Raw genomic sequence first — 18,596 nt, forward strand, 5'->3', positions numbered from 1 at the left:
CAGGTGATTTACGCAAACTTGATGTCACAGATTAATGGACGGATATTCCTTAGACTCTTGTGGCATAATAAAAGTATACCACGACGCAGAAAAGGGCAATGCATACACCACATAATCATGGGTGAAAAACATGATCACCATATGAGCAACTGCAATGCAAACAAAATCAGATAATATCTCTTAACCAGATGAATGATGAGAACTATAATAGATTCCGCACAGTGAATACAGTCAACTCTTTTCCATACAGAGGCTTCTACACAGATGGGTGTCAAAATGATCTTTAAATTTCTAAACCTAGTACGCTTGAATATATCACAAGAAACATAGACTACAGCCCACAGTTTGAGCAAAGCGCGCCTTGATTTCTGCACTGTACATCTCACAAAACAACACCCCAACCTAAATCTGCATTATGAGCCGCTCTTGCCACGAAATGTCAAAAAATGCACTCATCTCTTACGTCGCTTGGCCTCTACCTGCAAAGTTCATCGTATTAATTAATAAATTTATACTAGTGAGAATGGAGGAAATAGTACAATACACAAATGAATGGTGGATAGCTACAAATAACTAGAAGGTTTAAAACAGTATGATTAGTCCAAATACAGCATGATGGTTAAAGATGTAAGGCAACAGCTAAAATTTAAGATGGCACCTTTTAAACTAAATCATCTCAAGTAAACATCACAAGAAAATGACAAGTATTCTGATAAAATTAGTGCTTGCTGCATCAAACACCTTGATATCTATCCTGCTACAGCTAGCCGTATTTGAGAAATACTGTTATATAACAACCAAGTTAGAAATGCAGTATTCGAGAAATCTCATACCTTGCTATCAGCTGGTGGTGATGAAGAAAATCCATTCTGTGATCTTTTAACATCATCATCTAATGCACATTCAGAACATACAAAGTGATCTAACTTCTTTGCATCCTCAATGGTCATGCCCATACAAGCAGGGTGATACCTACAAAGAAGATGCAAGATAGCCAAGAGGCATCATTTAAAAAGAGAGGTCCCTAGAAGCTCACATAGTGAACTTGAACATGTAATTGAGCAATCTAATTTATTGTCAAATTAATGCAGATCTTGAACAGAAAACTATTTCCCATACAGAATCACACCACCAACAATTTTGATCAACACAAGCAAATTAGTGGAAACTTAGACCGAACAAGCACTCAAGTTATAGTCCGAATGCCAAAGGAGAACAAGGTTAGAAACATCTATTAACTAATCCAAATTCTCTCAAACAAATGGACAACAATAACATCAACTAATTGACTTGTAATAAACAGTATACAGAATTATTTTAGTACTTTGTCTTAAATTGGAAAGACTGTTCCTTTTTAATCCTTGAGATTCTTGTTTTGTGCAAAATTCATAAACCAATTACTGTTTATTCAATATGAACAACTTGCGCAGAATTCAATGCTGAAGTTCATGATTTTCTGAACCCGCTTCTGGAAATGAATTTATAAGTTTGGATGTGACAGTGGTCAAAGTTTCACCTTTCTTGTTTACTCTAATGGAGTATATATCCCATAAAGCTTTACATACATGTACACTAAGGTACTTGATAAAGTGGGTCAAAACAAAATCTTCAAGTCTTCCAAGTTCAAGGGAAAAGGATGAACTTTACCAGTCTTTGCAACCTTCACATTGCACCATAAGATCATCCGGGTTATATGGCATCTCACATTTACAATACCTTGAAGAAAACAAGAAGCAAGAAGCACTTTAAATCCTAATGAATAATACAATATCGAAACAAGAAAGCAAAAGAAAAACAAGTAAAACTCACACAGCAACACGGTCGGGAGTAAAGCCACCAGTAGCAGCCTTATACTCAAACCTACAGTAATAATCCTCAACACCAACATCCTCAAGTTTAGTGTAGTTCTTAAAAGAGTGAACTATACACTTGCCTTCAATAGTGTGACCACTCTGGACATCAAAATGGTCAGATAAGAAGAGCTCTTTGGCCCCATGAAACTGCCTGCGGCCCCCAAGAGCCTCCTCGGGGCGATAGTACCACCTCACTCTTACTTTAACATTGTTTCTGCAGTCAGCCTCGATCCCCTCGATTTTAGCAACGTAAGGCGGCTTTCCGGTGTCCGATGGTCTCATCAACACGCAATCCCCCACTGCCAAACCAGCAAAAAAAGATTTAGCAACAGAGTCGAGATAAATACAAGTATGTGCATGCATACATATGGAGATATACCTTTGACGATTTTGTTGGTGCCGCGAATGGTGTAGGAGTCGAGTTCTCTTTTGGGAGCTTTGGGCTTGGAGACAAGGCCTGGTCTAGTTTTGGCCATGGACAAAGATTGGATTTTTAAGTAATGTGAGAATTAACAAGGTTAAAATGGGGAAGATTTTTAGGAATTTGGAGGGAGAGGAACCCTAGCTTTAGCTTCTTCTCATGGAGAGGAAGGAGAAGAGACCTTAGTTACTTCGTTGTCTAGTTTGTTAATTAAATGCGCTTAGCTGTAGCAGCTCACCTTTTTTCTTTTTTTCTTCTCCTTTTGAAATTTAGAAATGCAAATTAATAAGCTTTTCACTAATCTCTGTGTTCCCTTTTTAATTAGACTGTAATTGTTAAAAGGGAATATTAAAACTCAAATCATTATTCTTAGAGTTCCAATGAAATCTCAATCTCAATCTCTTGATTTCACATTTTTCCACTTATTTAGCAATTTGCTCCCTTAACTTTCATGTCAAACTCGCTTTACCACAAATTTAACTTTCTACACATTTTAACCCATATCTTTGCATTTTATGGTTTGATTTGCCCCTCATTTACGCCTCCAACTTAGGCGCTTCTTATTATTATTATTATCAACAACAAAGACTTTTAATTAAATAAGAATTCATCCTTATTTCTCATTTTCTTTTTACTTCAAGTTTCAAAAATAATAATGGCATTAAAATCACATTTTCACCAAATTTTTTTCTTTTTCCAAAACTCTAATATTCAAAAATTAGGCAATCTTTTTTTCTAATCTAGCAATAAGAAATTCTTCAATTTCCAAGTGGTAATTAGATGCAGCAAATATCCAAAATAATAAATAAATTAATATTAAAACCAATAAACCTCGAAACACCATTGTGTATACATAAATGTGTAATATTGAACAAAACCAAAGTAGAATATTTAAGTTAGTTAACTTATGCAAATTCAACTCTTTCACTATTATAATTAAAGTGCAATTTGTTTCAATTTAGTAAATATTAAGTTGTATAAAAAAATCCATAACCATCGGTACCTCTTCAAAAATTTAAAAATATAAAAACAATAACCAGTTTACCATAAAAATATTAAAAGAAGACGAAAATGCTAATGATCTTATTATCAAACTCAATTTGCTCACTCAGACATACTTTAATACAAGGCTCGTGTTCATATATATATATATATTCATAAATATTTACTAATATATTTTTTTATTTGAGAATCCTAAAAATTAATAATTAAGCTTAGCGGGTTTTGGAATTAAAAATTGATTGGTGAATAAGGATTCATGAAGACTAAAATTGAATTTAAAATAGATATCTTTTTTGAAGATTAATATTGATTAGGAAAATCATCTAAGAAAGGAAAATTGATTGGGGAATAAGGTTTATAGTTTGATTGAGAATATAGAGAAGAAAGAAAATTAAAACATGAGGGAAAAATAATTAATTTTTCTAGAAGAACATAGAGTGTGTCATATTCTCTCACAATTGAGCCTATTTGACTGTAAATGCAAAGCCTAGGGTAAAGTGTCCAAGAAGTTAATTTGGGAGTAAGTTGAGTTTTGCATAAAAGTTCAGGGGGCAATCGGTCAACATTTTTCTCCTGAAAAAGCTCTTATAAAGTGTAACGCAAAGCATATTATGCAGTCAGAATTAGACAAGTCTGATCCCATTGGGTTGGCCACATAAGGCAGTCTTTTGCAGGAATCCGTACCGTTTGCAGGGCGGGTGAGAAAATGAGTACCAAACAAGCGTGAAATTAAATCAGGAAATGAGACGAAACTGCCCTGACAAGATAGGGCATCTCATCAGAATCATATTATCCAAAAAGGGCATAATTCAGATCAACCGGAAAAGGAATCAAGAAATGTAAAGACTTATTTGCTATGACTCTTCAAGTCTTCAGCCATACTCAGATGAGATTTTTACTTAAATACCAGCAAGGAAATATAAAACTAACTTTCTATCAATGATATCCTCAAAGATCATTTGAAATCAATAAAGCTTATGCTTTAGTCAAGCTGTAATTTCTGCTGCAAACCCAAAACGGCAGCAAGTGAAGCACTTTCTTTTTATAGCAGCAGTTTCTCTGATTTTTTAAGAAAAAAAAAAAAAAAATATGGCATTTACAGCAGGCATTTTACAGTACATGAAGATCAAAGCAACAAACACTCGTTAACAGAAGAGAGATAACCAAGTGAAAGCAGTTTTCTTCTCCCTGACAATACCATAGCAAAATATGTCATGGCATGCTAGACCTTTCAACAAAATTTGACTACAAGAACTTCCTACAACTAGTTCAAGAAAACGGGCATTTGATTGCACATTTTGACTAAAAGACAGAAACAATATTAATAATGATACACGTTATTCTGGTTGTATTTTCTCTTCCAGCTTAAAACTGGCAGAAAAGAGCGCAAAATGAGCTTGTCACTTCATCGGTTAATTGGAGTGTGCATCCGCTCAACAATCCTGTTTACAGCATCACGAGACATCACCAGCGTATCATGCAGCAATATGCTATACACATTCAACCCCTGTAAAGAATACAAGAAAGGTTAGCTCATGAGACAGAGAAGCCCAAGTCAATAAACAGATTGCTCATGCAATCATCATCTCTAACAGAATACGCAAGCCAGTTTATAAGTTGCTATGATGATGACAAGTGAATCTTCAAATAGTGAAAAGCTTTAATTTATATTATTTTTGAAATAATATAAGCAGGCAAAGGATGACAGTGTTCTACAGCAATTTTGTGATTCCTGCCTGGTAACCATTTGAGAGAAGGGGAAAAATTAAAAATGTCAGGCCAGGTAAAAGGAAGGCTTTATAATGCCTTCAGTAGAATATGGATAACATGGGAAGTTGCAATTTTCACTTGCCAGTAAGAATCATCTATATTATTTAGGAATAAACTTACAATAATCTTAAACAACAATTTGAGAGATTCAAAGAGTGGTGCCGCCACTTGTGTTATCTAGAGCAATATCCTAAGGTTTTATCCCTAAATGACCACACCAAATAAGACGTTGCATTACTCAGAGTGGTATTTCCAAAGCAGCCTATTCGTTTCAAGATCCAGATTACATTTATTTTATTCCATATCCAACGACAGTGTAGGAAGAATGAAGAGGCAAATCTTAACTTACAATTGAAGGCAGCACATTGACATAATGTAGATTTTGTGCAGCCAACTTCAGCTTTTCATTAATAGGGCCGCCATCAACCAGCAGTAGCTTCTTGGTCTCTTCCATTTGCTTGACATAGTTCACAATATTCTTAGTTTTATGCGTAGGGATCTCCAAATCCTCAAAAACCAAGAGCTGCATAATTTACAAACTTTAGACATAAAAATTAAAGGAATTCAATATGAACTACAAACATAGAAGTGACATGACAAGACACGAGCTAATTTCAGTAACTTAAATCAGTGGGATATAAACTTCGTAGCCAGTATAAACGCAAAGAGCCATTTAATAAAGATGTTAATCACAAAAGAGCCATCATCTTTCTCACAAACATACGTCAAAAACAGACATTTAAACCGGCAGAATATAAATTATGACTAACAACAGGAAGACAGCGAACAAAAGCTTGAGGAGAGTAAAGATAGTAATCACAAGCGATCAATCATCTTTCCGAAGAACAATGGTTTATGTATTGAATGTGTAATGATGCAAAAGAATGGTTGCATCTCAAATATTTTAGAACCTACATTACCCGTTAATGCAATGGGCATTCGTCAGACAGGCCGCGCATAAGAAACTTATGAGCAGTTCATAGATACAGCCGTTACAACTTAAGCAATGAAGCAGTGACATACCTTTCCTTCTGCCGCACGAGCGGTCAAAGCAATTTTCAAGCCCAGGCGCCTAACCTTCTTGTTGCATTTAATAGCATGACTCCGTGGCTTAGGGCCATGCATTGTAGCACCACCCCTAAACTGTTATCCAAGTAGCAATCATTAAGGACCAGCTAAGTTGCTATAACTACCCAACAGCTCAAACATCAACCACCTGATGATGTACAAGGTTTAACAGCTTTAATACCTGTGGTCCACGCAGTGTTCCATGCCTTGCTCGACCAGTACCCTTCTGACGATATGGCTTTTTCCCAGTCCCGCTAACCTCACTAATTGTTTTTGTTGAATGTGTACCCTGCAGAAAACTCAAAACAGCATATTAAAACTTTTACATGTAGAGTTAAGTATACATATGAGAAGGATATCTAACATTATTGATATTCCATCAGACTGCTCCTCTCAGTAACGCAACTAAATATCTTTTAATATGAACAGTAGGAAAGGAATAGATTCATCAACCCTCAATGCTTCCCGCTTTCACTTTTTTCTCAAAGATTATAGTTTACTCACAGATATTCCTTCACTAAAAGTCAAATTTGGATCAAACAAATCATGGTACCATTTATGCCATAAAATTACATTCTTTGAGGCTCTAAAAAATGGTTGCCATCACCTGTTGTCGTTTTGCAAGTTGCCATCGCACAACACGGTGAATAATATGCTTCTTAATGGGCACATCAAAGACATCACCAGCCAAAACCATAAACCCCTTATCCTCATTAAGAAAATTTGTCACTGGAATTACCAGGTCCTCATGAAGTCCTATGTAACATCATAAAATTAATCAAAAAAACCCATTCAACTGTCACATAATACACATTGACAACAGAAGATTTAAAATGATATTTAAAATGAGTTTAATACAGAATATGAGACATGTGACAGGACACAGACCAATTAAGAAAAATGTAAACTTTCTTACTCTTAAGCAAAGATCAGCTTTTTAAAGCAATTATTACTGGATCTGAACTACACTAAAATTTACTTAGGCAAGCCACATCAATCTGTGGGAAAAGAGAACTTAAATTGGTTTAGGTTGGCCCTTTAGTAGCATAAGAATATAGCAGACAGTGGCAATTGTGAACAATAGTTAAGATCCCTTAAGCAAATGGTAGTGGCTATAGACTGAGTTCCTACTAAATAATAGCACAATTGGAAAAACAGAGTTTCACTAAACAGTGGACACAAAGGAGTCCTCTACTATAGAGTTTCACTAGCCTTAGATTTTCAAGCCCAACGTATAAGAATTCTTTCCAACATTTGATCCTCACAACATACAGTGACAAATGATAAAAAAAAAAAAGCCAAAACAAATGCAATCAAGTATCTGAATTTCGAGGTAAACAATTAACTCACCAAATTAATATCATAAGTAGACACTAGTTTCAACAGCTAGAACATTTTGCTAAGCAATGCAGGTCCTAAAATCAAGCAAGCAAGAACTCTCTTAATACCTATCTCACGCTCTGGTGTAAGTAAAGTCTTTGTAGACAACAAATCTGAGGGAAATGCATCATCACTAGATCCTGGAGTCAAGATAGATGTTGATAACTTCCGGCAAGCTAGGGAAGCCGCCCCATTCTACATTCAATTAAGATTTTATGAAAATGGGCTTATGTTTGCATTTAGAGTGCAAGAAATGGATGAATCTTAACCTTGCAAAAAAAAACAGCAGAAGAAAACTTTATCAACGAGAAAGTACCTTTATAAAGCTGGAAGATTCTGCAGAAAATAAGCAATCCGCAGAAGATTCTGTCACAGGAATCAACAATATTATAGAAAGCTAAACACTTTAGAAGCCAGTAAGTATTCTATAAAGCAATTCCAAGTAATATCTCTTACCATGAGAAGCTCGAAATGATTGATGAGTAAGAGATGGTAAGGACCTAAAAGAGCGTAAAATCCTTCGAGATATCGACACTGCCATACTCTTAACAAACTAATAGGAAAAAAGAACAACGACGATATAAGAACGGAAGCGGCGAGTAGAAGAAGAAGAAGAAGAAGAAGAAGAGTGGCAGGAGCAGGAGCAAAAATGGCAGCGGTGAACGGGAGCGGCTATCACAACAAGAAGAAGGATTAGCGATCACAACGGCAACAATGACAAGTTCATAGAGGTTGAAGATGAGATGAGTGGCACAAGTTAGGGGGCAATGAAAGCGACGGGCAGTTCTTTGATAGAAAATAAAATTAGGGTTGTGTCATTTTTTGTTTGTTTTAGCTTTTACTTGCATCGTAGTTTTAATTAATTTCAAATTTACATAATTTTAATTTTTTTTTCATCGGCAAAAGATTTCTTAATTAAATTTAACAAATAAATACTTAATTATTAATAATAAAATAATTTTTAATAAGTACTAATTTTTAAATTCTACTATTGAAAATATAAATTGAGCTAAAATAGAATTTAGCCGTCCATAGAATCTAAAAATCTATTTAAATCTTATTTTTTTAATTTCTTTTATTACATTTCAAATACTTTAAAATTAAAATTTTATTTATATTCAACCATGAATTATGAGATTATAAAATAAAAATTAAGACATATATTATATAGAAAACTTTATTTATATTTGCAAAGTCATAAAAAGACACAAGTATTAGTTAGTAGTTGAGTTTAATAGTAATTCTATTATTATTATTATTTTAACAATAAAAGATTATACTCTAATTCCTTCTCAATATAAATATGTAATTTGCTTAATAACAAAAGAACTTTGTAACATTATTTTATATTTTAGCAGATTATACCATTAACGTTTTGATAGTGAATAGAATAGCATTACTCTGACGCCATCATATTTTAATAAAAATACAATATTATTAATTAGTTAGAATATATTATTAGTAGCAAATTGTTTTATAAATATGAATGGATGTTATATTTAGCACTACATAATATTATTTTGTTAGATACTATAAATATTTTTCTCACTGTAGGCTTTGTATTTTTCATTACAAATGAAGGATGTAAACTTAATAAATTGACTTTTACTTCTTTTTTTTTCAATAAAATGATATATAATTTAAAAGGGTCAAAATTGAAATGGCATTGCGAACAAAAGAAAAAATTATAAATTGTCCGATATAAATATACATGTGTTACCCATTAAAATAAACGGGTATTGATAAGTAAATTTTGAAATAAAGTTATGAATTCCATTCCGATGGTCATTCTGGATTTGCCAATTGGAATGAAATATTTCGGTATCAAAGTATTTTTAAATCTCGTTTTGGACTGTTCCGTTATATATATATATATATACTATCAAAATACAACACTATAAAATTAATATCTATAATATAATTAGATAGAATTAGAAAGCAACAAGTAAATAGTGATACAATTTCCATTATTATAAAATTACAATAGTGAAATTTATTTCTATAACACAACCAACCAAGGTACAAAATAGTATTTTGTATGCAACAAAGCTCTAAAAATCAAATTACATAAGTTTTGAGTTATTATTTTTATATAATATTGATTAAATAATAAAAAATTTAAGAATTAAGTGAAAAAAAAATTTAGGTAGAGTACAAAAATAAAATAATAAATAAAAATAAAAAGATGATTTTATGACATCATTTTAAATTTTAATTTATTTTTATTGATAAAATTTTATTAAGTTATAGTTAATTATTACTGATTTATTTAACTTAATTTAATGATATGATAATAATTTTTTTTATAAAATTGTCTCCTCTCGGCCAATTTTATTAATTCCGGTATAATTTCGTTCGTTTCGATCCAAAATGATAAAGATTTTGACCGTTACAGAATACAAAATATTTAATTTTAATTTTTTAAATAGGCAAAGAGTTAAACTTTTAAACTCAAACACAAAAATTATAATTGAGTTTGGCCACGTCAGCTACCGAAAAGGAACCAAATTTTGTTTTGTTAGGTTTTCAAAAGGTACAACTACATAGGCGGTGTAAACCGGAAGAGACAGGTATGACCCGGTCCACTTCGGAAAGATTGGGCTTGGCTCATAATTGACCAACTACAGAAAAGACGAAACACGACTCCTCCCGTCTCTTCCAAGCAATCACAAGCCTTCACCAATGGAAGCCGCAAATTGAGTCGGCTAAACTCTGTAGCGTAGAGCAGAATAGCACAGTAAGTAATCTAATCTCCCTATAAAACCTGACACTTGCTTTGAATTTTCTATGCCTTGAGCCATTTCCTTTTATACTCATGGCTCTTTGATGCCTTATTATGATTGCTTTTTTATTTGGTTCTTTGCTTTTATAGGCATTATATTATAACTCTTAATTAATACTATCATCACCAAATATTTACACACCTGTGAAACATCAGGAGCAAGTAATTATTCTGTTGACACCTGCAAATGGAAATGCAAATGCAAATGTCTTTTGAGAATAAACTATTAGGGGAACACAATTCAATAAAGTCCCCAAAACTAATAACAATAACTAATCAACACACATCTATATATCCATCATCCACCGTTGAGAGCTGCGACTACAAAGAGTCATCAACAACTCTTTAAAGGCAAAGCTTTAACTTCTAAGAACAAACTCACTCCTGCAATTTAAGGAGCTGCCAACCTTCAATATTCACTAACTAGTGCTCTGTCGGGTTCAACCCTACTTTTATGAGCCATGAGCAAATGGACAGTCTCAATGCCTCGCACCCATCACTCGACATATGATGACATCCCAAGTTTTTTCCAAAATTTTTTGAGTCTTCAAACAGTACCATGTCTATGATTTCTCCCACACTAGGCATCTAAATATTCCCACAAAGCATAGCAATAGGCCAGACATTTAGACTGAATCAACATTTGTTATTTCACCACCAAAATCCAGTTATGTAGTAGTTACTGAACTCCAGAGCTCCAGACTTTTACTTGTTTGACCTTTAGTTGCCAAACTAACTATTTCATATCAAACTCAATTTGAAATCATTTCAAAAACTTACCCATGCATATCTAAATAAGAGAGCCATTAGCTTAAATTCAGTTACAGTTGATAATCTTCAGACACATACAAGTACATAGCATAACACCAAGTCAAACAAGTGTAAATTATAAATACACTTTAATTGCATTCCCACAATTAGGATCCCATTACATATGTATATATACTATCATCCTCAAAGCAGTGCGGGAGAGATATCCATTGGGAAAGGATTTCCAAGAACATTATCCATATAATAGTGAGGATGGGTAGCATCCATCACCACGAACTGCATATCCTCCGATGGTTTCCAATGCCGTTTTCTTTGGTTAATGAACCAGTTATTTATTTGCTTCTGATCCAAACCAGTAGATTCTGCAAGGGCCAGCTTCTGTGACTCCTGTTCAAACCAAATTTTATCATATAAAATGACCCTCTCACCGCTAATTTGCATACATATGGGAGGACAAGTGACAAACCCCAGGAAGAATTTTAACTTGGTCCAAAAAAGTATTACGCAATCTCCATCACAAAAGAAGTTGAACAATTTTCTTCATGCTAATCCACAAACTCCTAATCATGACTCAACACTTCCAATCTTAGTCTTGATGCATTAATTTTAGGTGCCATGCATTCATGCGCAATGATTGTTAAAAATGATAATCTTCCAGCACGTCAATCTGTCAAGACTTTGGTATTTACTGCTCCTTAGACCTAATAAGCAGTGGGGATAAAATAAGAGGTAGCTCTCCACTGCTTCCCAACAAGCAATTAAAATGAGATCCTAAACTTGAAATTTAATCAATGCAACTCAACCCCATACCTCCTACCCCGCCATTAAAGGGCACGACAGACAGATGGTCACAACGTAGGATAACTGACAAAATACATTCATCTTTATCGCTTTCTTTACCACTGTAAGGATGGCAAATGAGTTCATAAAAGGCTATTGATGATCAGCAGTCGAGCAAATTATTTTCCACAAACATCTGGTTTCCTTTCCTGTTTATCTTGTTCGTTCTTTCAAATTTTTTTCTCTATTCTGCTATATATCCTTTGCAAAAGAAATGCACCTAGCACTAGATTAATACACTAATTCCCAGCTTCGTGTGTAGCCCCAAAATAGTTGTAAAATATATGTATTAGAAATGCTTACCGATGGATAAGGCCATTTGTAATGTCTGCTCCACCAATCCAGCAACTGTTGCCTAGCTTCTTTGGGTAGCTTTCCCTTCTTCCTCTTCTTCATAAACTCCTGCTTGAGACTGCCTAAATAACCACTGTACCTGCGAAGTAGCTGACCTTTCAGTTCCTGATCTTCTGCCTGGGGATCTATGAAGTTATTGTTAACATCAACCTCCTCTTCAGAAGATCCATTCCTATCACTGGCCTCACCCAGAGCTGATGGCAAGCATCGCAAAAATGCACAAACATGATCTTTAGAACAACTTTCAGAAACAAGTATCACAAATGATTGACTTCTGATTTAACTTAAAATGTAGTGAAAGGAAGTATAATCTGCCAAGCTGCTTAAAATTAGATATTCTTTACATCATCCAATATGTCAAAAGCTTAAACTATTCTAATTCGTTACTCCGCTCAGGAAGGAATCCACCACTGAAAAAAGAAAACAAAAGTAAAGGCTCTACAAGGACTCATTTTCCAGAAAACAGTTTTGCTCTATTGTATCTTGCTGTTACTGTGTCTTCCCCTTCTTGTCCTTTACACAATGATAGCACAATCACCTTACTAGCAAATCTCTTCTCTCAGAAATTTGTTTTGCTCCAACCTGGTTATTAGGTTGACTATTCTAGGAAGGCAAAGATAATATTAAAACTGCCCATTTTAGATGACAAAATCTAACTGCAGAATGTGTAGAAAACCAACCATAAATCAGCAAAAAAAAAAAAAAAAAGAAGAAACACAACCAAATAAATATAACAAGACACTTCAGCATTCTTACCTCCTAATGAAGTCATTCAAAATAAATTTTACACTAGTAAAATCAGACCATGATAGAGATAAATCTCCTTCATGATTCTTCTAGGCATGCCTTGTTAATACTATTAAACATTTTATTTGCTTTCTTTTTGGTCTAAGTTAACTTAAACAACATATACAACAATGGCATGCATACAGAACCATCAATGCAAAACGTATTAGAAAGAATCTCATGTGAGGAAAAAGATAAAAAGGCCTTCTAATGTCCAAGAGATAATAACAATTCATAAATTCACAAGAAATTGAATATTGGATAGAAAAGGAGAATTATTCTACCATCCATGAGGTGGTTTTATTAACATTTCAAAAGAAAGCATTATCTGAATCAATGCTAGGTGAACTTTATGAGTATTCTCATTTTAAGCAACATTTAGCAGTATATTTCAGAGAGTTGAAATGGGCAATCACTAAGATTTATAATTAACTTAAACACACTTTTCCTATAAAATCTAGAAATACAGCTACTTCTTATGTGCATTTCCTTGATGCTCATAAATTATTTTCAGAAGTAGGAAAAAATTACATGAACTCACTTATCATAATTAATAATTAAGGTGAATGCACTGTGGAACACAAACTTTAAACAATTAGTAACCAACATATAAAGCATAACATTTCTGTTACACCAAATACATTTAAATAGTACTTATCTTTTTCACTGAATGATGGTTATTTTGACCTCTAAAGTCTATCTTATGGTGCTCATAAGGTACCCTTATTAGACCCACATGTATCATTTTTCCAGGACTCGGACTTTAAAAAAGGTGCAAATATAAGTTGCTTAGATTGAGACATCTTTCACTAAGGTAACAATATTCTAGGTAATTAATTAACATAACCATTAGTTGAAAAGAAAGAAAGAAGGTCAGACTCCAAAAGGACCTTTGGCTCCTTTTCATGCTATCATAATCCTTCTTGATGCTTCTTTAATCTAACAATCAAGCAATGCAGACACTCGACAGGAAATGGAATTGCATGTTCAACCACAAAATAGCTTCCCTACAAATCAACCTTTAATTTATCTCCACGAATACAAGGCTTCTTCGCTCTTACATTGATCAGAAGAAGAAAAATATGCTAGTTAAAACACATTTCAAGAAGATCGTTATTGCAAAGGAAACAGAAATACATATATCAGATATTAAATCAACAGGTATCAATTGAACCAACTAAGACAGAAAATTATGTTCCAGATGCATTAAACAATCGTTCAAGTAAGCAATTGAACATGTGACTTACAAATATTTTAGGGATCTAAAGTTCAAAAAGAAATGTGTTGACAAACACAATCAGCTGATTCACATCGAAAGTTTATTTGAAAGTATGGTTTTATAAATCTCTCCATGCATAATGTGCCTCACATTCCTACTTTGGTAGTAATAATAATACGAGTTCTTCTGCAACATGAAGGCATCACGATGGCAATTTTGTCGTGCTAACTCTACTGTTCAACTTCTCTTTGGAAATAGCTACTGGATCTGGATGTAATCACTGGGAACTCGTACATGTATATGGGAACAAAAGGGAACAGATGTTATAGTGATGAAACATTTGTCCGATTAATACTGTTATTATCTTGTATACCCAAGTCCCAAAATTACCCAGTCGAAGGAAGATGAACTTCTGTATTAGTATAAGCTCCACAAAACCCTAAATTTCAAGAAACACCCTGCCGCTCTCGTTGGCCAAATCTTTCACACTCAGCTGCCATATATTACATTTGGCGACCTCCACAAACCTTTCAAGGGTACAGTACAAAACTGCACGGCAAAACACATACTTGTAACTAGACCGGACCTTCTTCACCGTCGATCATACATGGTCGATGACAGGATATATCTTTATTTTTCTCAAAAGGTGCAATAAGATGTAGCTATACCTACCATTGTAGGAGGTGGAAATCACGAGAAACCAAGAAAACACGTTAAAATACACAAGCACCAAGAAAAGAATCAGAGGGACGAATATTTGACACCCCAACTCCACACAGCGAGAAAGATGATCACGTATGCGAGAATACCCTAGCACCTCAAACACAGTGGCGTCAAGGAAAGAGAAAGGGAAGGGAGAAAGGAACAGAAAAAAAAAAGAAAAAGAAAGAAAGAAGAAAAAGGTACCCACTTCGGGAAACAAGCTCTTGTATATTGTTATTTAATTCTCCTTGGAAACAAAGACATGCAAGACTGATTAATTTAATTAGAAAAAGAAAAACTTAATAAATAAACCAGGGTTTGAAGATCTGAAGACCCTATATGTCCATAAAATACAAAGAGAGAGCGAGAGATTACTACCAGAATTTGGAGAAGCAACAGTCAGGGCTTTGAATTGGCACTCCACTCTCTGTAGGAAAAGCATGGCTTCTTTGAAGGGCTTAGAAAGCTCTTGCTCATACTTAGTCAGCATCTCGCAGTACGCCTCCATGAACTGGTCAAGTGCTGGATCTTCACCTATACAGCTCGTTCCAGCTTGCCCCATTGTTGCTGCAGATGCACAAGCTTCTTCTAATCTAGTTACTACTTCTGGTGGAGCTCCAACCTGTAGATTTACATATGTATATATACGATTATTCTCCATTGAAATAAAAATAATAATACGTCTCTATCATATTTATTACTCTTCAACGTTTTTTGACTTCTCGCTGTCTTTGAACAGAACTCTTCCAAATTCTTAAAGTAATGAACTCAAAAAGCTATAGGTTTCAAGAGTTTCTTTTTACAGATCCATGATTTTTCAAGAAAAACTTGAAAAGCAACTAAAAATTATCACTATAGTCTCCAGGCACTTAGCATGAGTATAAATGTCTCAGTTTGTCTAGTTCCGCCAGAGGAAAAGGTATGTGCAAGTATATGCGCCCATAAAGTGAGAAAGCGACGGAAATTTATGGTTTTGGTTTGCTTGGTAATAGGGGGAGCAGTAAAAATTTCTGCTGAGTCTTCACCTTTTGGCAGTTGATATAGGCAGCCAAGAGACGATGGTAGTGAGGATGAGCCATGATTTTAGCCTTGACAGAAGCAGCGGCGGCATCGTTGTTGTCCATGAAATAACAGCCGGTGTTGGTGTTGGGGTTATGATCGTCAAGAATCATAGAAGAGCCACTACTACTATTGCGATTCTGGTCTTGATTGTTGGTGGGAGGGAGAGGAAGGAATAGGGTGTTTGATGATAAGTCTGCATTAGGATGATGATGATGATGATGATGCTGATGAGAAGAAGTCATGAGAGGCATCATCATCATCATAGGACATAGTCCATTACTGTTGTCTCCAAAAGCCATCATACAAGAAGTGCTATTGGAACCACCTTCCATTATCCAACTCTTTTCTCTCTCTCTCTCTCTCTCTCAACAACACTCACTAACTCACTACTGTCTTATCCTTTCCTAGTTGTTCACTCGTGCTTAGCTATATCGTAGAAGTACTAAATTTAATTACCCATCTTTATAAATATTTCGTATTTCTCTCTCCTACGCAATCTTTTTGCTCAAAAAGATTGTTGGTAATGTATCAGCAGTGCTCTCCCGAGATTTATGCTACAACAAACAGCCTTTTTACAGGAAATCCTAAATAGTGATAGTAGGTGGTAGTAAGAAGTGGAGTCAGTTTTGTTAAGTTTGTAGGATTTTTACTCTCTTGGCTGGTCTGCAAAAGACTGCTCAGATTTCCTTTGGGAAATGAGTGTTTATCTTTCTGGTTTTAAAAAGCATTTAAGCTCTCCCTCCATAAAGAAGATACAACAGATGCAAAAATTTCTTCTCTTTTTGTTTTGTGGTTTTTTCTCTCTGTGGATTCAGTTTAGCGAGGAGCAGAATTGAGAAAGAGTGTGAGAATAGCAGAGCTCTGCGCACGCGGGGTAATCAGAAATAGAAGAAGAGGCGGTGGTTCATGAGATGTGTTGTAAGGTTTGAGGTAAAGCTTTACCTTCCCGATGAAAACTCTCTCCCTCTTTTCTTGCACTGCCACTGATGCACTGCCATTACTGGCAAAGAAATGAGGGAGAAAGAGAAAGGGTTGTAGTTACGGTAGAGTGAGAGAAAGAAATAAAGGGACGATCAAATCGAGGAAGAGGCTGAAGCAAAAGCAAAACAAAAAAAAAAAAAAAAAGAAAAGAAGCAGTAGTCTACTTGTGAAATGGAGGCTTTTTTATTTTATTTGGGGGGCTCGGATATCTATTCCATTACACTTGCACTCTTTCTCTACTTATTGGAGCTTTTGATATATATATATATCTGTCTACTCATTTTAATTTAATATTGCTGTCTTCTTCTGTACCTTCTTCTTCCCCTTGTTTGTTGTTATTATAAGTTATTAACCCAGCCTATTTCCTTTCTTTTTCGCTGTGTTTATTTTCTAATTATTCTGTTTTCCAAATAAGAAGAAACTTGTAAAATAGCAAGCTGCTGCATATAATAACTTTGGTTGTGTGGGTGGAAGTGAAAAATTCACGCACTGACGGAAATCTTTTTCCAAGATTGAAATGACTCTCTGCAATATCATAATTATCTTAGTCACACTCATAGCATCTAATCCATAAGTGATAGATTAATATTTACCATTGAAAAACAAAACAAAAAAAGTGCTTTCTCAGAAAGCTGTAAAGCTTGCGAGACAGTCCGAATGTCTCTTCTTCTTCTCCTTCTTTCTCTCAGACACACACATTAATAAAAGTGGGCAGCTGTAGCTTCACGATTTAGTTGTGAAGAATCGTAGAATAATACAGCTCCAGTCAAGCTCAGCAAATTGTCTCTTCTCCATTGTCTCCCTATACCTCTATAGTTTTCCCTCCTTAACCACTCTTTAATGGCTGCTACTGGTAAGAATATATATATATATATATATATATATATATATATATATTTAAAAATAGAATATGTTAGCCCGTACCTTATGTGTATTTAATTCATACAAGGTACTATTGCGTCGGAATTCTTTCTACGCTTCTTCTTACCAGTCCCTCATAAGACTGAAGTGAACTAGTTGCTGTGCCATGATTCATTTTTCAGTTTTGGGTACCACCAATTAAATTTCCTTACACAACTGGTAATAATAATCCTTCACACCTTTCCTCTCATTCCTGCAGAGACATTTTCTCATTCATGAGCCTCCCCATTTACAACAACTATTCTTTTGACATGATGTTTTACAAACTCTCCCCCGCGCATTGATGCTTATTGAGAAATTCTTTTTATTTCAAAAAAGACATATAAAAAATAAAATAAAATAAAATTATGTTAGAAATTCTTTTCAACTTCTCGAACCCTCACAAAGTAAATTTTAAAATATAATCAAGTAAACTAGTAAAGAAATGTGGTATATCATGGACTTTGAATTAGAGGGTTTAAGTACAGAAAGCTAACGTATTGTTTTTAATTGATCGACTGTTACAAGGAATTATGAAATTAATAAATGAAACATCAGATGGACTTTGAAAGAGAGAGGGAAAATGGAGAAATAAAGAATTTAGGTAGGGAGAGAAATGAGGAGGGGATTAGGGTTTGTGAGGAGAATCCCATGACAGCGTAAGAATATTGAAGACACACACACACACACACTCAGTCTTCTTCT

The 18,596-nt window shown here is 34.4% G+C and overlaps 3 protein-coding genes and 1 long non-coding RNA gene across 4 annotated transcripts; all 4 read right to left on the reverse strand.

Moving 5' to 3' along the window:
• Window positions 1-155: 155 nt before the first annotated feature.
• Window positions 156-2,541, reverse strand: LOC8277971 (chromatin remodeling protein EBS). Its single transcript, XM_002518377.4, has 5 exons — window positions 2,233-2,541; window positions 1,810-2,152; window positions 1,648-1,716; window positions 834-972; window positions 156-479 (listed from the first exon to the last, which is right to left on the reverse strand). Exons 1-5 carry the CDS (start codon window positions 2,327-2,329, stop codon window positions 453-455), a joined length of 675 nt encoding a protein of 224 aa, XP_002518423.1. The 5' UTR covers window positions 2,330-2,541; the 3' UTR covers window positions 156-452.
• A 1,895-nt stretch (window positions 2,542-4,436) lies between these two features.
• Window positions 4,437-8,317, reverse strand: LOC8277970 (50S ribosomal protein L4). Its single transcript, XM_015718716.3, has 8 exons — window positions 7,951-8,317; window positions 7,811-7,860; window positions 7,563-7,689; window positions 6,722-6,870; window positions 6,296-6,403; window positions 6,070-6,189; window positions 5,396-5,569; window positions 4,437-4,783 (listed from the first exon to the last, which is right to left on the reverse strand). The coding sequence occupies exons 1-8, from the start codon at window positions 8,033-8,035 to the stop codon at window positions 4,682-4,684; spliced, it is 915 nt and encodes a 304-aa protein (XP_015574202.1). The 5' UTR covers window positions 8,036-8,317; the 3' UTR covers window positions 4,437-4,681.
• A 2,765-nt stretch (window positions 8,318-11,082) lies between these two features.
• Window positions 11,083-17,220, reverse strand: LOC8277968 (homeobox protein SBH1). The gene is made up of 4 exons (XM_002518374.4): window positions 15,974-17,220; window positions 15,327-15,570; window positions 12,191-12,435; window positions 11,083-11,434 (listed from the first exon to the last, which is right to left on the reverse strand). Exons 1-4 carry the CDS (start codon window positions 16,340-16,342, stop codon window positions 11,231-11,233), a joined length of 1,062 nt encoding a protein of 353 aa, XP_002518420.1. The 5' UTR covers window positions 16,343-17,220; the 3' UTR covers window positions 11,083-11,230.
• On the reverse strand, window positions 14,206-15,055 carry LOC125370214. Its single transcript, XR_007216155.1, has 2 exons — window positions 14,919-15,055; window positions 14,206-14,795 (listed from the first exon to the last, which is right to left on the reverse strand). It is a non-coding gene; the product is annotated as an uncharacterized LOC125370214 (long non-coding RNA).
• Window positions 17,221-18,596: the final 1,376 nt, after the last annotated feature.

Source organism: Ricinus communis, chromosome 5, assembly GCF_019578655.1.
Source record: "Ricinus communis isolate WT05 ecotype wild-type chromosome 5, ASM1957865v1, whole genome shotgun sequence".
Classification (NCBI taxonomy): Eukaryota; Viridiplantae; Streptophyta; class Magnoliopsida; order Malpighiales; family Euphorbiaceae; genus Ricinus; species Ricinus communis.

Excerpts from the sequence above, each read along its gene's own strand:
- LOC8277971 (XM_002518377.4), bottom strand. The coding sequence starts at position 2,329 with ATGGCCAAAACTAGACCAGGCCTTGTCTCCAAGCCCAAAGCTCCCAAA. Across the intron at positions 2,153-2,232 it reads CACCAACAAAATCGTCAAAG|TGGGGGATTGCGTGTTGATG; the intron begins GTATATCTCCAT and ends CTGGTTTGGCAG. Across the intron at positions 973-1,647 it reads TGTGAAGGTTGCAAAGACTG|GTATCACCCTGCTTGTATGG; the intron begins GTAAAGTTCATC and ends TCTTCTTTGTAG.
- LOC8277970 (XM_015718716.3), bottom strand. The coding sequence starts at position 8,035 with ATGGCAGTGTCGATATCTCGAAGGATTTTACGCTCTTTTAGGTCCTTA. Across the intron at positions 6,871-7,562 it reads TACACCAGAGCGTGAGATAG|GACTTCATGAGGACCTGGTA; the intron begins GTATTAAGAGAG and ends GATGTTACATAG. Across the intron at positions 5,570-6,069 it reads CTCGTGCGGCAGAAGGAAAG|CTCTTGGTTTTTGAGGATTT; the intron begins GTATGTCACTGC and ends TAAATTATGCAG.
- LOC8277968 (XM_002518374.4), bottom strand. The coding sequence starts at position 16,342 with ATGGAAGGTGGTTCCAATAGCACTTCTTGTATGATGGCTTTTGGAGAC. Across the intron at positions 15,571-15,973 it reads CCTATATCAACTGCCAAAAG|GTTGGAGCTCCACCAGAAGT; the intron begins GTGAAGACTCAG and ends GTAAATCTACAG. Across the intron at positions 12,436-15,326 it reads TGTTGCTTCTCCAAATTCTG|CTCTGGGTGAGGCCAGTGAT; the intron begins GTAGTAATCTCT and ends GCTTGCCATCAG.